At 44.8% G+C, this 17,684-nt stretch overlaps 1 protein-coding gene across 7 annotated transcripts in view; it reads right to left on the bottom strand.

Moving 5' to 3' along the window:
• TSNARE1 (t-SNARE domain containing 1) overlaps positions 1 to 17,684 on the bottom strand; it is a 508,015-nt gene that overhangs the window by 390,945 nt on the left and 99,386 nt on the right. For all 7 annotated transcript variants that reach the window (XM_055705272.1, XM_055705271.1, XM_055705270.1 and 4 more), the window contains one exon: positions 1,902 to 2,024. In XM_055705272.1, coding sequence (XP_055561247.1) covers positions 1,902 to 1,986 — 85 coding nt within the window. In that variant the 5' untranslated portion in view covers positions 1,987 to 2,024. The remainder of the gene's footprint in view (positions 1 to 1,901; positions 2,025 to 17,684) is intronic.

The following is a 17,684-nucleotide window of genomic DNA, read 5'->3' as shown; positions in this document are numbered from 1 at the left end:
GCTGGGCAGCCAACAGACTGTAGTTGTCTTGAGAAAGCTGATGTTTCTACATCAGCTGCTTTTTGCAATCCACTGAGGGTGGCTTCAGCGTCACATCAGTAACTGCTAAATGATGGGCAAGCTGGGCACAATGAGGTAACTCCTCAAATATTTAGAGATTGAAAGTGTCTTGAATTATTCTGTGCATTTGCATTAAAAAAAGTGGTCCTTTCATACAGCAAAATGAGTATTCAGGCTTTTTTAACATCACCTACAATGCACTGAGATTCATCATTTGCCTAGTCCACATTTCAATTCTCTTTTCATACGGTTCTTTCATTGTGCCCAAGTATCCCATTCTTTCTTGCTTTTATGCCTTTAATTTTGCCTTGTAGAATAGCCTAAAAATCACTATTTACAACTGAACAGACAACTCGTGCTTAATTCAATACCTTCTCCATCTTCAAAGAAAAAAAAACAATCACAATTCAACCCAAACTCATAAAAAAACAGAAAAGCAAGAGAAACCTCTATGTCTTTTTTTCTATTTCCATCCAGGGGGAATACCTATTTGCAAAACAATGTTTCCTGAAGAACTTTTGCAAGCCTCAAAACCTGAAAACCAAGTTAGGCTGCATTAACGAACAGCCCAGTCAAAAGGCAACTGAAGAGAGCAGTGGTGGTGTTCCCTTGTGCAAAGTGCTAACACAGCCCTTTGTCACAACGCTACAAGATCCCCTCTCCTGATGCTTCTGCAGAGGTCTGAACTCCCACTCCTGCCTACACTGCAGCCTCACCCTGCAGCACAAGCCAGACCCAGGTGCAAAATTAAATGCAAAAATAATACTCCAGCTAACAAGGCTCACTAAAAGCCACACTAGATTAACCCAGATCTGGCCCTACAGCAGTTACCCATATGGATTGGGATCTGGCGCACATCTGGCCAGCTGGAGATGTGATCTTATCTACCCATGCCCACATGGGCTGGCCTCTCAAACAGCAGCTCAGAAGTGGGCAGGATGACACCTACCTTCCACCTCCATGCACGAGCCAGCCCCACGTCAACAGGGACAAGCGTTGCGCTACGCAGTGTCCTTCTGCCAAAGGATGCCTCCTACAACTTGCCTGTCTCAAGAAGGGGACATGGTAGAGTCAACGTCTTCAACCCGCTAAAGCAGGAGGTTATAATGATAGCTACGCTCCACATTATGACAGTTACATTATGAATTTGCTTCTATGAAGCGCGGCTTTGACTTGGACATTTGAGACCATTTCAGATACACAGGTGGACACCTGAATGCTTTTCTCATGCTGCTTCAGCATTTCTAGAGGCCTTTGGGGCAAGAGGGCTACAGGTAAGGAAAACACATCTGGTCTTTACTTAAAAACGTACCACAAAAATAGAATCCACAGTCATTTGCAATACGCTGTTTATAGCTTCAGCACGTCCTGAACAAGTTTTTGACCCTGTTGCCACATCTGAGCACACTTCCCAGATTCAAGCAGCCTCCACAGCATTTAAGTTACCCTCTGTGGAAGCACAGCCCACTGCCCTTTGCACATCTTCCCGTCTACTCCCATCATCTGTGTGCCTGCAGCCCACCGCAGAGCAACCATTCAGACAAACTTCTTGCAAGAGTGCTGGGTAGATGACGGAGGTCATGACCAGGTCTAGAAAATGTGCTACTTTTCTTCTTGTATTTCCCCCCAGATACCTCCAAAATCCTCATCAGTGCTGCTGTTCCATGTTGTGGATATGGTGCTTCATCATACAAACCGAACCCAGTGAAAGCTTGGTTTTCAGAAATGACCTCTAGGAAGATGTTATGTTTATACATCAGCCACACTGAACATAGGCGAGTAAAACTTTAGTCCTCAGCGAGTCAAGCAGAATAAATTACAGCAAGGGATCAATACTTTACCGAGAGGTTGATAGCCTTGTCTTGAAGGGCCTCCAAATGGATTCCTGCTCCCAAATCCACTCCCATCAATGGATCCATAAGACATTTTCTAGATAGCAATGGATGCAGGATTATACTTCAAAGCTAAGAAAACAGAAAAAGACCAATAAAACACCGTTAAAAGTCAGTTAAAGCCCAGTATTCTAAGAAAAAAGGAGAAAGAAAAAAAAGGGGAAGGAAAAAATTTAGGACTATCTCCATACTTCAGGCCACCCACCTGTGAAAAATAAAATCACTAAAATGCAGGTCTCCTAGACTACAGCTGATCTTGGGGGCAAACAAATCATTTGACCTCCCCATGCCTTATTTTCTCCAGGGATAAAGGGCAATCACTTATCTGTTTCAGCCACGGCAATACTTTAATTCCTTGCTGTTCACAAGGTGCTTTGAGATCCTGAGCTGGTAGGCAAAAACTAGGCACTCGATCAAAAAAAGGTAATGCTGTCTTCTGGAACATTACCACTACACAGCTGGCTAGGAGTCTATCCATCATACTGCAGTCTTGATGAGCTCTCAAAAGAGACAGTTTACTGCTATATTATAAGCTCCTGGGCCTCTAGTATAAATATTGGAGCCAGAGTTATATTTCTTTGCTGTTTAAAAAAAAGCAAACACAACAACAACAACAAAAAAACCCACAACACTGCAAGACCCAAGGTAGCGGGAGCAGAATGAAATCAATGCAGTGCTGACAAAGAAAGACTACTTGTTCCCCCTTCCCACCTCCCCATCCACAGGCGTCGGTGCACCATGGGGCCAGATAGCCTCCAGCATATCAGCAAGGTCCCAAGACTTTTATGTTAAAAATAGTTCAACCCTAAGGGAGATGACGAGGGCAAAGAAAAGAAGAGATAAAGGTGCTGCATCAGTTGGGGTATGATACCGTACCAACCCTGTCTGCTGCCTCCTTACGCCAAGGCTACGAAAAAACACCCCAAAAAAGTGTGTCTACCACCTAAACAGGTAGACGACCATGATGGCTACTGGGTAACCCTTCATCAAGCAGCAATGCAGTAATGCCGCAGTTTAGAGCACAGGAGAGTCCCATGGAGAGGACACACTGGTGTGAGATGACCAAGAATAACACCCGCCCTCCATGTAGGGAGTTGCTCTGTCTTACAAATGTCATTTGTTAACTGAAGGACAACCAAAAAACTGGGCCAACAAACCACCCTCACCAACAAGTATGTTGCAACCTCTTTAGTGCAATGGCAGAATCACAGAATAGTTTGGGTGGGAAGGAACCTTTGAAGGCCATCTAGCGCAATCCCACTGCAATGAGCTGGGACATCTTCAACTAGATCAGGTTGCTCAGAGCCCCGTCCAACCCGACCCTGAATGTTTCCAGGGATGGGGCATCTACCACCTCTCTGAGCAACCTGGTCTATTGTTTCACCACCCTCCTCGTAAAAAAATTTCCTCCTTGTATCTAGTCTGAATCTCTTTTAGTTTAAAAACATGACCCCTTGCCCTATAGTGATAAGTCCTACTAAAAAGCCTGTCCCCCATCTTTCTTATAAGTCCCCTTTCAGTACTGAAAGGCCACAGTAAGGTCACCCTGGACCCTTCTCTTCTCCAGGCTGAGCAACACCAACGCTCTCAGCCTTTCCTCATAGGAGAGATGTTCCAGCCCCCTGACCATTTGTGGCCTTCCTCTGGACCCACTCCAACAGCTCCATGCCTTTCTTGTACTAAGAAGATGTTGGGGTATAAGGCTGGATGACATGAGATGCAGTGCTCCATCCTGGGCTTGGACACTCAAACTGTGCACGGCCTGGACCAGCCATCCCTGTGACATGTGAAGAGCTGGGAACAGCCTCCAACTTGTAAGAGCTTCTTGACACATGGCTACATGTTGCGTGGTGACCTGATGTATGCATTGACAGATGCCCCAGAAAGGGCTGAAGTCTCTTTTGGGGTGCACTGACACAGCGGTGTACTTGCAACTATTCCTTTGGTTTGTCCTCCATGGAGAGAAAAACACCACAAATTCCCTGTTCTGGACTGTACTGGGAACAGCCTAATGGTCTCAGACAATTTTGTACTTCATTCTCCTTTTTTTCTTTCAAAGTTTCAAAACCAAGCAAAAAATTACTGCTGAGATTTGGCAGACAGGGAAACTCTAGGACTAAAGAAAATCACTCACCATCCTCCCTTAATTGGGTAAGACACTTAAAAAGATGATGAAAGTGCAACTGCTTTGAGAGAGCAAGGGATGGGAAGTAAATCCATTAAAAGTGGAGAAAATCCCGAGTATAGCTTGCCTACCCAACCTCAGTGTACCACGTACACCCATAATTAGCATCTGAGGCTGCAGGTGCCCCTGGGCCATAAATCCTTCATTTTACGAGAATGGCCTTCAGTCCAAACCTACAGCAGCCACCCTGCAATAGCTCAAGCTTCCAGAGAGGGAATGAGTGTGTGTATTTGTGTGCGCGTTGAGGAGACAGAAAATGAAGCAAACAAGAGAGGAAGTTAAAAGATGCCATCTACGAACCAAGGGTTTCCAAGACACTCAACAACACAACAATCAATCACGTCAAGCATGTAGAACAACAAGCACCACAGAAGTATAATCTACGATGTCTTGATTTAAGTTCTTCATCACAACCCCTGAACACTACAAGAAACAGATGAAGATTCACTTGGGAAGCCTGTAGTAGACTTGGGAACACATCTCCCCTCTCCCAGGTCTCAGGTAAGCCCATAGCTCCCATTACCTGGGAAAATAAGGGCGCATGGAAGATAGTTGCAAGAACATTTCTGGGCAGGGGTAAGGTATTATCTTCTTTTATTTACCTCCCAGTGTGGCTACAGATTAAGAGTGCTGTAAGCAGGGAAGTGGGAAAACCAAACAGCTTGAAAACAGCCTCTTATACAGAGACTGATCCTGACTCATCCTTCCTTTTTAGAGATAAGCAAGTAGAAGCATTTGCTGCCACGACTTCCCCAAGGCCACATAAAACAAACGTGGAGTGAAAGTCTACACCACGTTGTAAAATGACTTGATTACAACTGGGCAAGTGTTTCTTTGGCAAACAGTGAATGCATCTATTTTTTCCCCAACAGAGTGGTGTGAAAGCAGGAGAGAAGGAAGGCTTTTAGAGCACTCCAAATGTTTCGTGTTGATTTATCATTTTCAAAGCATGCTCCCATTTTAAAACTTTTTCTCCCTGTAAAGGAGAAAATAAGAAAGAACTGAAAATGAAATATTTTCTTTTCATTTAACCAATCTTTTTTGCAACAATCACCTCGCACCCCATCCACCTAAGCCATTGAAATATCTCTCATTAAAACAGCTCTGGAACCACGCTCCTAGCCCACAGTAATATATTTACAGGAAAATTTAAGAGCAGATATAAATGCATTTAATTTGATTGGCAATAAAAGCATTTTCCTCCTCATCCCCACGGGTCCTCCCAAGTCTTTTTGTCTATTGTTCCTCAGGGAGACTTGTCCAATTTACTGTGAAGGCAGTTTGTACAAACATACAAGCATTGCCTAACATACTAGATACAGGGGAGAAAAAGGAAAAAACAAAAAGAAAAAGAAAAAAAGATTTCACTACAGCTTTATCCTTATCACCTAAAATATAAATGGAGGAAAAACCACACCCAAGCCAGACTAAAAGGACATCCATCCTGCTACAGGCATGAATTTGTATTTTAATGACATGCAGCTACATCTTGCTTTGTATATCCTGTAGTAGTCAGTCATGCAGTGAATAGAATAGTAGAATGTAGGATCTCAAGGCAAGGGTTGGTTCATGTTTCTTGGATCGGGAAAGATACTGGCAGGCAAAAATATTTAAAAGTTCCCCTATACACATCAGTCTCCATTCAGAGGGACATTCAGATGGCCAGCATTATTAGTAGTAGGAATGAAAGATAAAATTTCAGCGTGTAAGAAACAGGTTAGAGAGCACTTGTGCTGGTTTTGGCTGCAATAGGGTAAATTTTCTCCACAGTAGCTCGTATGGGGCTGTGGTTTGGATTTGTGCTGGAAACAGTGCTGACAACACAGGGATGTCTGGTTCCTGCTGAGCAGCGCTCACACAGAGCCAAGGGCTTTGCTGCTCCTCACCCCACCCACCAGCCAGCAGGCTGGGGGGGCACAAGGAGCTGGGAGGGGACACAGCCGGGACAGCTGACCCCAGCTGACCCCAGGGGTATTCCAGACCACATGGCATCGTGCTCAGCAACAAAAAACAGGGAAGGCTGGCTGGGGGGCTGCTGCTCAAGGACTGGCCAAGCATCAGTTGTTTGGTGATGAGTAGTTGTTTTCATTTGCATCAATTGTCTTCCTTAATGTTTATTTTTCTCTATTTTTCTTATTTTCCTTTTCATTACAATTTATTATTTATTACTATTATTATCATTTCGATCCTTCAACTGTTCTTATCTCAACCCACAAGTTTACACACTTCTACCCTTCCAATTCTCTTCCTCCCATCCTGCTGGGGGGGTGGTGAGCACACAGCTGCGTGGTGCTTAGTTGCTGGCTGGGGTCAAACCATGACAGCACTTCAGACAAGGCAGATGGTTTTAAAGTTGAGTTTGACTGAGAAAGACATGAGCATACTGGAAATAAATGGAAAAGGATGACAGACATAGACATATTGAAGCAAATCCAGCAATGGGCCATGAAGATGATTAAGGGACAGGAGCATCTGATATGTGAGGAGATGCTGAGGGAGCCGGGACTGTTCAGCCTGGATAAGAGAAGGCTCAGGGCAGGGGGGTGGTAATTAATGTGTATAAACATCTGACAGGAGGCAATAAACGTGACGGAGCCAGACTCTTCACAGTGGTGCTCAGTGACAGGACAAGAGACAATGGGGATGGACTGAAATATGGGAAATTCCACTCAAAAAAGAAAATAAGCTGTTTCTTTTGTTTGGTGTGGTGTTTTGGTGTGTGTCTTGGGGTTTTCTGTTGTGGTGGTGGTGTTTGGTTGGTTTTTTTTGGTTGTGTTTTTGTTTTTGTGGTGAGTGTGGTGAAACACCAGCACAGGTTGTGTGGAGAGGTTATAGAGTCCTCATCCTTGGTGACAGTCAAGCCCTGAGTGAACACAGGCCTGAGCAACCTGCTCTAGGTGACCCTGCTCTGAAGAGAGGGGTTGGACAAGATGATCTCCAGAGGTCCTTTCCTACCTCTGGTTCTGGGACTCTGTGATTTTCCTCCTATGACACCTGAAGCAGCTTGAGAACCATTCACGGCCCCATTGGCAAACTGGAAGATCCTTACTGTGCATATTTACTAAATGGGTGGAGAAAGGAAGAATAAGAAGAATTGCAACCCATCAGTTCATTTCCACCTCCTGCAAAAACACTGGAATAAATTCACTAAAAGTACCTGATGATAAAAAACAGTAACAGCCAGCATGCACCTGGCAACATGTCACATCTAACCAACGTCAGCCTCTTTATGCAGCAAGTTAGCTGGCAATAGAGTTAGCAGAGAAACAGGAGATACTACAGCTTTATGCTATTAGGGGTTTCCTTGCATGGGAGAAGAAATGGATTGGAGGTGCAGGTGAATTTTTTTATTATTATTATTAGCAGAAAAATACTCCCAGTGGGCTGTTGTCATAACCAAAGAAGAAACTGTATCAAGCCCACCAGTCTCTGCTCTCTCCATTTGTAATCTGAGCAGTGAGCTGTGTGATGGAACAGGGATTAGCCTCATTAAACGCACACAGGCCACCAAACAGGGAGGTTAGCTGACAACTTCAGCATTCAGAACAATGCTAACAAACCAGAAGTGATGTTTGACAAAAGACGCTACATAATTTGCGTCAACTGCAGGGAGCTGAATTCAGAAGCAGCAATCAAGTCCATACACAGAGGATGGGGAACAACTGGCCAGTGCTGCAGAGAAATATGGATGGATGCTATAGACTGCAAGCTGAACAGGAATCTGCAATGATGTTTCATGTAAAGGCGGCAGACATCATCACAGGATGTTTAAATAGGATTACAATCTTTAGACAGGTAAAATAAACCTTTTGCTCGACCCCACACTGCAGAGTCCTCACCTGCAGGCAACAAGCTCCAGCAAAGATTTTGCCAGAGACTGATGAGAGTCTAAAGGGAACTTGGAGAATGACAACAGGTCACGAAAACATGACCTGCTGGGAAAGACTGAGTAAATGGGGCTGCTTTGGCTATAGAAGGGAAGATTGATGGAAAACTTGAGCCTTCAAATCTGTGCAAAGCTGCTGTGAAAAGACAGGGAGGAAAACATTCCTTTCATTCCTGTTGGCTAAGACAAGGGAACAGCTCTAAACTAAAGCAGGAAAGATGACATGAGACATTGGGAAAGCCTACAAGGAAGGATAGAGCACCTCAGGGAACAAGCAACATGGGAAAGGTCTTCTTACACCTAGAGGTGATAAGACCAGGCAGTACTGGTCACTGGTTAGTACTGGGTCCAATCCTGTTTAACATCATTCATGATTTGGATGATGAAGCAGAGTGTATACTCCGCAAGTTTGCTGATGTCACCAAACTGGGAGGAGGGGCTGATACACCAGAGGGTCATGCTGCCATCCAGAGGGACCTGGACAGGCTGGAGATATGGTTCAACATCACAGTATCATTGAGGAGACCACCTAGGCTGACCACCCCAGCTCAAAGCAGGATCAGCTTGCCCTGGATTGTGTCCAGTTGCGTTTTAAATATCTCCAAGGATGGAGATTACACAACCTCTCCAAAAAGCCTCTGGTATTTGACATCCATAAACTGGAATCCCTCCTTGGTATCTAACTACCTGCATCATCCAAGCGCAGGTGGCAGCTGTTTACGTGATGGGAGGAAGAGGTCACACAGGCACTGTGATCTGTTGCATAAGTGGTTGCAGACATGAAGCTTCCAGACTCACAACAATTTCCAGTCTTGCATTTGCACGCATCCCAGGCTCAGCATTCAGTCTTTTCAGGACAGGTCCATCACATCATAGGGAAGACCTCCAGATTCCTTAGGAAACAGCATTAGGAACTTGGCTGTGGATTCAGTGGCACTTCTGGCAGGCTAATAGCCAGCTGAAGCCAAGACCAAGAATCCAGGTGAATTTCTTGCTCTGAATTTCACACTGGCCTGTTGGTGCTGCTGAGCTCCTCACCAGGATTTCTCCTGCCTGGGGAATGGCACCGCTACCACAAAGCAGAATGTTTCTGTTTACTGTTCAGCTTAAAATCATAGACAGGTTGGATAATAATTACCTGCCATTCATGAATGTAAGGGGTGCTGAGAGGGACAGCACTCCTGTACTCTATTTCCAGCTCTACCACCACTTTGCTGATGGAGAAGTGCCTTCACTGGGGGCTGCAGAAGTGATTAGCGATGATGGCACCTCCCATTTCTGGGTGAGCAACTAGAGATACATTTTTCTGATGTTTTTAATCCAGATAAAATCCAACCAGCCTGACCTTCTTCATAAAGAAAGGGCAGATAATTTCACACAAATCATCTTCAAAGACAAATACAGGCTGGGCAGAAAATGGGTTGAAAGTAGCCTGAGGAGAAGGACTTGGGGGTGCTGGTGGACAAGAAGCTCAACATGACCCAGCAGTGCGTGCTTGCAGCCCAGAAAGCCAACCGTATCCTGGGCTGTATCACAAGAAGCATGACCAGCAGGTCAAGGGAGGTGATTCTCCCCCTCTATTCTGCTCTCGTGAGACCCCACCTGCAGTACCGCATTCTGCTCTGGGAGCCCCAATGTGAGAAGGACATGGACCTGTTGGAGCAAGTCCAGAGGAGGCCACAAAGATGATCAGAGACTGGAGCACCTCTCCTGTGAGGACAGGCTGAGGCAGCTGGGGTTGCTCAGCCTGGAGAAGGCTCTGGGGCCACCTTATGGCAGCCTTCCAGTACTTTCTAAAGAGGCCTACAAGAAAGCTGGAGGAGGACTTTTTACAAGGGCTTTTGCCAAGCTTTAAACTGAAAAAGGGTAAATTCAGATTAGATATAAGGAGGAAATTCTTTACTGTGACACTGGCACAGGCTGCCCAGAGCAGCTGTGGATGCCCCGTCCCTGGAAGTGTTCAAGGCCAGGCTGGATGGGGCTTGGAGCAACCTGGTCTGGTGGCAGGTGTCCCTGCCCATGGCAGGGGGGTTGGAATGAGATGATCTTTAAGGACCCTTTCAACCCAAACCTTTCTATCATTCTATGATTTTCACGCATCAACCTCCACAGCCTCTGCTTCAGACCAGGTCACCTCTTTCCCTAAGACTCTCTGTGAGGCTCCAGTTAATGAAGGATCAGCCCCAGCCACTCCATTAGGAGAGCTGTGTCTTCTCACTTCTTGAACTTTGCTGTTTGGTCTCCCTGTTGCCTCTTAACCTTCCCTCAGATGAACCAAACAGATTGACCTTCTTTCATTTCTTGCTAGAAGACTGTCTGCCAGTACACACAAAAAACAAGGAGAGAGAATGCTCAGCATCTCCTTGCTTTCCATACATCTGCCTCTATCTCCCTGCCCTTAAAATGGACAGGCAGATACAGAGTACCAGGATTAACTTGGTTAACATGGAAGATTTTTGAAGCTGTGAGATGAAAGGGCATATGTGCAAAGCATGCTGCTTTTCCAAATCCCCTCTAACAGTTTGTTCCCCAGACATAACTCTGTCACTCGAATCACAGATATGCCGCCTCTTAGCTTCTCAGGATCCTTCTCAATTATTAAAACCAAAACTCAATAAACCTTTATGCTTTTCACCTGAAAAAACGCCTCTTTCCTCTTTTTTCAGAGAACCTGAATATATGAACAAGCCCTGCTGCTGCTCACTTTTTTTTGTTTGTTTTTTAATCAATGGTTTTAATACTGAGTCGATGTAATTGCACAAATCCCTGAGTGCTCGCTGAGCCTCGTAACACGACTGTCAGAGGTCAATCAGAATAGCTGTAGGGGATGACTTTCTTCTTTTTCAGCCTGCGCCTCTGAGGTAATTTATGCTCCTCTAGATCTTTTGTGATGTTTGTAATATTAACGTCATGTTCTCGGGTGGCTTTGGGCAGGCAAGGCGAGGAAACAGTGCAGGAGCTGAAGAAATGACTGGCAGGAGAGCAATCTAGCAGCAATACCCTGCACGCAGCAGGGCCGGGCATGCAGGAATATGAAAGCTTCCTCCCACTTTTCTTCCCAATTAAGTTCTAATACTGATGGAAGGTCCTTGGAGAGTGAAGTAATCTCTGCCTCCATGGTCTGAGGGGCACACCGTCTAGCCTAGGTTGACACGGTACAAAATATGGCAACAGCAAGAACAAGAACAACAACAAAAAACCCCAAACAACCCAGGACATTTTATCTATAATCAGACCTTGTACAAATCAAATTGGCTTCCAGAAACTTCTAGACACATAGGTAGTACTTGATAGGCACAATGTCACCTATGACTGTAAACAACCTTATTCAACTGAAGCACACTCTTGTCTACCCTCCTCCAGCTGAAGTGTACTACAGAGCAGAGCGAACGCCCACTGCCTTAAGGCATCGTGGAGTAGGTGCAAAGCGAAAACAGTGTGGATTATCTCAGAAACGAGCTGCTGCTGCTATTCTAGATATATGCTAAGAAACAATGAGAAAAATTCTCTTTTTGCATTCTTCCTCGTCAAAGCCTTATTTCAGGAAAGCATCTGAGCACTTTCTAACAGATTGCGTTTTTCTTCCCTGTGGTATAGCTGCCATTGTAGATGCCTCCAGGAGCACAGCAGTTTGGATCGGGAAAAGATACTATCAGGATAGGCTGTGAAGTCAGAGATAGTGAGATAAGACACCCATGACATTTTATGGAGATATATACTGAGCCACTAATAGATGGTTTGCTGTCCTTCTAACTGGGATGACACCAAGAGCTCTGCCTAGTCTCAGCACACCTGAATGTAACCTTCACTTAATCTTGTTTTTTCACCAGCTCAGCAACACCATGCAAACCCAACAGCAACAGCTGCTGCCTACCTCCTTCTTTCATCAGTCAGTCATTCCCAAGATTTGCAGCTAACAGCACCCATCAGGTACACCAGACCCTTTCCTGTCAATCACAAGGCACCTCCACCCTCACCAACTTCATGAAGGCTCCATTCTAAGACCTCCTATTGATGTTAGAGGACTTTAGATTTAGATGGACTGTCACACAATGTAAAGGAGAAGGAAGCCATAAGGAACAGAGATGGGAAGGAACAAATGCCTTCAAATCATCTGTATACATTTCACGCTACACAAATGTCTGCGTATCAGACACCAAGAACAGATGTAAGGCAAGCAATCTGGAAGCTGTCGTGCTCCTTTCATGTCAATCCCAGTTGCCACTTCAATACACAGACTTTTCTTCCACGTCAACCTGACTGCATGTCTTCTCACAAAAGAACCAAAGGCAGTCTTCAAATCCTGCTAAGCGGCACCAGAGACAGGTTGGCCTTAGGCAAATGCCAAGAATAAGGACTAGATATATTTTGTTTAGTTTGGGTATCTCAGATTCACAGACCCCCCATTTAAGCCATACAAACTTTCTGAGAGCAAAAGTAGCGGTTCAGGGCTGTTAGAAAAAGTCTTCCATCAAAAGGATCTCAGATGCCATGGAAAGATGGATGCCTTCCATCTTCAAAGCACAAGGCTGCACACACTGCAACGGTTTGGTTCCCAAAAGCAGCAGCCGAGTGTGATAAATGACGAAGTGATTGCACTAGCAAGGTCAGCCCTCAGGACCCAGATATCTTTTCACCTGAAGAAGCAATCAGGCTTCCTTGATTCTGAGGTATTTAGGTCAAGAGGAAAGAAGGAAGACTATCTTTGGGAGACCAAACATGTTTTGGAGTCTACCGCCACTGAGCTGTATGTAACATTTCCTACTGTTCCACTCCAGGCTATATGGATGGCAGTGCTTAGATGACTTAGTGCCAGGTCACTGCTAGCTCATTTTGACCGAGATGTGATACCACCCTTTCTATTCTTTACAGTGACATTAAAATAACAGTTAAGCAGCATTTCTTCTGGCTTCTGCAGGAGAAGATGATCTAGACAGCTTCTAGCTCTGAATTTCCCTAGTACAAATGCTCTGAAACAGTGCCTGTTCTAATCCACCGAAGGTTTTCTGTTTTTGTCCTGCATTGCCTTCTTCTATTTGCTGTTTTGTGCCATGTTGTCTACTTTTTGTGAACCTTGCATGTAGAACAGTCTTAATCTATCCATATGCCAGACAAACACAGAAGTATTACATATTTCAGTGAACAGCAGAATTAAATTTCCAGTCAGTTCAGAATCCAGGTTTCATCTGCCTTTTCTCCGGTTACAAAAGATGAATATTAATATCTATTTGCTGTAACAAAAACTGGGAGGAGGAACACAGAGAAGAGGGAACTAGTGTCTAGTTTGCTACTGTGAAGTTAGAACAAACTTACTAATTATAAAACATATACATGCACCAATGGACAAAGACCAGCTGCAACACACTAGGTGAGCTTAACAAAATTAGAAATAACATTTATGAATTTATATTGAATTTCAGCAGAATAAGAAAAAATACATCTCAAGACAGCAACCAGTTCTGAGTCCACAGGAATATCTTGATTGACAGTCCTGCAATGCTGCAGGGGAAGAAGACGCAGGGTAAAATGGGATATGTGAATTAGTCAAGTAATAGGTTTTCAAATCCCAGGATCCTGCTCCCCCATAACCCAACATCTCTTGCTTCCTGTGTACCAATTCCCAAAGTAGAAATACTGCTATTCAATGCACAGGATCAGAATACACACCAGCCTAAGTTCTCATCTACACCAATGTTCACCACTAGTTTTATTATAAATAAATCCTGCAGAAGGCTAAATGAAAACCAGCATGATCTGGTGAAAAGACACAGTACACAGTGGGAAACTGAAGAATCTAATTCTACTTTTGGTAACGATTTGTCAAGAAACAGAAAACAACTTGGTATCTTCATTTCAGGTTTTCTACCAAGACCATGGGAGATGACAGAAGTTAGTTAAGCATGGTGTAAATCAGGGGTCCTCAAACTACAGCCCGTGGGCTGGATACGGCCCCCCAGGGTCTTCAGTCTGGCCCCCGGTATTTACACACGCACACACACAGGGGTTGGGGGGGGGAAACCAAGCAGCCGCAGATGACTGCTTGCCACTTCATCCGCACGCCGGCCCCCTGTTTAAAAAGTTTGAGGACCCCTGGTGTAAATCAAGTCAACAGATGGCTGTGGAGAGGAGAGAATTAAAAGCTATCACATTGGCCATATGATGGACAGCAGTCAACAAAACCTAGTATCTGGGGGGGGGGGGGGGGGGGGCGGGAAGAGAAAGTTTGGGAGGGGTTATGTTCTGCTTGGTGGGGGTTTTTTTGGTGTTAGGATTTTTTAATTGGAAACTGAAAAGAAAACCGATGAGATGCTGTGCAGCAGTTTCCAAGATTCTTTTCAGTGAGAGGTCACCACTCAGGAAGGCAAAACGAAACATGTTCAAACATGAAATGTTGATGAATGTGGGCAGCCCAGGCCAACCACCAACTCAAGATGCTGAGACCTTGTGGGAGAGCATAAGGCTGGCTTGGGGCTTTGCCAGAATGCCCTGGAAGCAAAGGCCACCTTTGAAAAGACAAAAAGACGGAGCCACAAACCCATGCAACAAAGGTGAGAAACAGAGATATCTGCAAATATTTCAGGGATACAGCAAGGAGGAAATAGTTCAACACAATCCCAAGCAGTGAGTAGCTACAAGGTGGGCATGGAGACAACTACTATGTAACCATCACCTAACTGTGAAATCATTAGCCCATGCCTTCCCCCACAAGTATAATCTCAAATGAAAGTAAAAAAAACCCACAGTGGCCACATTTACTGTGGCAAAACATCTTAGGAATACTGCATCCAGATAAGTACTCATGGCCTTCCATTCTTAATACAGATCATCTAGCTCTTGAAGAGGCGAGGAGGGCCAACTGGTACACACCACCAGCCTCTGCTGCCCAGAGCCCTTTTGACATTTCTATTCCTTGCTCTGCCCATTGTGCTTCTACGGTTACTCCAACTATGTACCTTCACACAAGACTACAAAAGACTTCCAAACAATGGCCATGCTGTGAGATGAAGTAAAACCAAGTAACATAAATACATGTTCTCCAACAATGAGAAAAAACAGAAAGATCCTCAGGATTGCACTGTGGCCACCCATCACAAATCACAGACTGGAGTTGGTAATGCCGTGAGCCAATTTTCCTGCCAAATTAATTTGCTGGAAAATCTCCAAGCTGCATTGGGCCAACATACACAGTGGAAAGACAAAAAAAGAAAGAAAAAAAAAAAAGAAAAAAAACCCAGAAAGTTCAATATTCCAACTCATTCACCCTTGCCAAGATCCCTCACTGATGGAGTACATGGCTGATCCCTTAACTATTTGTGGTCCTTAATATCACACCAATCTGGTGTTCACAGAAAGACTTTCTGTCTGTATTTTTAAACCACAACACAATCCCCCTAAGTCAGGAGGGAGGGTGAGCACATACACTAGCTTTATTTCAACTTTCCTCCTCCCCAAACATAAGTCATCAAATACAAAAAAAGGAAGTTTTTAAGGCAAGGGATGCTCCTCAGTGGGTGCAATGTCACAGCCCAGCAAGGAATTGAAGGGGTTACTCGTAACAAGGCAACAGGATGAAAATTACGTAACATGGACTGAAGAAGAAAAAGCAATAGAGATGCTTTTGACCACAGGCATTTACCACAGGGATGCCACAGAAAAACACAGCTACAAATATGCCTGAATCCTAGGAAAACATGCCAACAGCCACCTCTCACCAGCTGGGGAGGGGAGGCTCTCCAGGATGGAGCAGAGCCTCCCACCACATCTCCTGCCTGCAGCAGGGCACGGTAGGCAAGCACAGGATCGACATAGCAGGAGAAAAGAGATTTCACCGCACCTGAAAGGCTTACAGGGAAGGACAAGAAAGCGCTCATGAAGCACGTGGATGTGTAAATATGTGCTGTCAAAGGAGCTTGTCTTCTCCAGACCAGCTCCACTCAGAAAGCATTTGCCAAGCAGGCAGCAGAGACTGCTAACAGCGCAAGGCAGCCGGCGGAAGCTAAACTCATTGCCTTCCCAGCCTTCTTTCACCCTAATGACAGATATATTTTGGGGTATATCCACCATCATGCTGAGAAAACCATATTGGTCGGGTCTGCTCTGACATGGCCTCCAATCAGTTATGAACCAGAGACCATAAAAAGCCCCATTTCAGCTCATTTCCCAGCTTCAGTATCATTCGCCACACACTTTGGGACTCCTCCTTCCTGCTGATAAGCTCGTGTAGCACATGATGGCACCAAAGGGAACCAAGTGCAAATATCAAGTAGAAAAAGCAGCTTCGCTTCAGCGCGTGACTCATGCGAGAAGAAAGCCAAGCCCTGAACAAGCCAAAGCGAAACAGCTGACTATAAAATTCTGCACGTAAGCACAAAGTTGCCTTTAAAAATGCAGACTGCAATTTTTTTTTTCCACCAAAAAAGCAGTTAGTATTTTTTTTATACAATTAGCCATGCATAAGAGCCTGATGAAGACAGGACACAACGTGGGATGCTCTTGTCTAAATATAGGTGCCAAGTACCATCTGAGATGGCCTGTGAGGCAAATACGGAGCTAGCTGGTAGACTTGGCTGGTGATGCTCAGCCTTCTGGACTGGCAGAAGAGCGGGAACTGCCTCCAAATTACAGCACCGAAATCTCAGCATGTGCAGAAGGTACACCCATGGCTACTGGTAGACACTTAAGCCAGCAGAGCCAGAAGACTGAGGAGCAAGCCAAAATACACTGGAGGTGCCTGTGTAAGTAAGAAGAGGGAGTGGAGGAAGAAGGCAGCTTCTGGGAAGGACAAACATACAACAGATTAAAAAAACCCACAAACATTAAAATTACCTTTAAATTTCTCATTTTCTCCTCTCTTTTCTGTGCTTTAGGTCTACCACTTCCCTTCTAATACAGCAGAACTGAACAGGTAAGGTCTCTTCAGGCTGGGAAAAGAATTATGGGGTGGGGGAAAAGCCCATAAAATAACATCCTGTGAAGTCCTGAGTCACCTGGAATAGGCAAACTCCCCCCTCTCCTTCCAGTCAAGAACTGGGGAGTAAGGAAGCAAATCCAGAAGGAGACAGGAAAGAAAGAAAGGAGATACTCCTCCATGTAAAGTCTAGGTATGAGAGAACTCCATGCCACAGCTGCTGTGGATACTAAAATCTTCCACAGGCTGAAAAATACCACAGAAGTATGAAAAGAAGAAAAAAAAGAAAAAAAAAAAAAAAAAAAGAAAGAAAAAAAAAAAGGAAGAAAAAACAAATCCATCACATGGTATCAAATGTACCAACTCTGACTCAGGGAACGTGGGAAAACACCAGGAGAAGCCTTGCTCTGTTTGCCCTGCTCTCATGGTCTTCACAAAGCAGCCACAAGTAATCACATAACTGGTCTGGATTTGGTCCACCATGCATAGACATATCGCTACCTTGACCCAGTTTGTCGCTTCATGAGAGAATACCAGAAGGAAATCCTCCAGGTAAGCGCAGAAGTGGACAGTTCACGAGCTGCCAGGATACTTGAAATTTACCTCTTTTGGTCAGCTGCTCTGCCTTGCCTCTTTCCATGACTGTGGTATGCCCCAGTATCTTGGCCTTATAAATTAGTTAGGCCCAACCCCAAGATCTCTATTTCAAGATAACCATATTATCACGAATCACCAGATCTCTACCACCTGAGA

Source organism: Falco cherrug, chromosome 3 (assembly GCF_023634085.1).
Source record: "Falco cherrug isolate bFalChe1 chromosome 3, bFalChe1.pri, whole genome shotgun sequence".
NCBI classification, from domain to species: domain Eukaryota; kingdom Metazoa; phylum Chordata; class Aves; order Falconiformes; family Falconidae; genus Falco; species Falco cherrug.
Note: the sequence above shows the minus strand (reverse complement) of the source record. Positions and strands in the feature narration are given on the sequence as shown.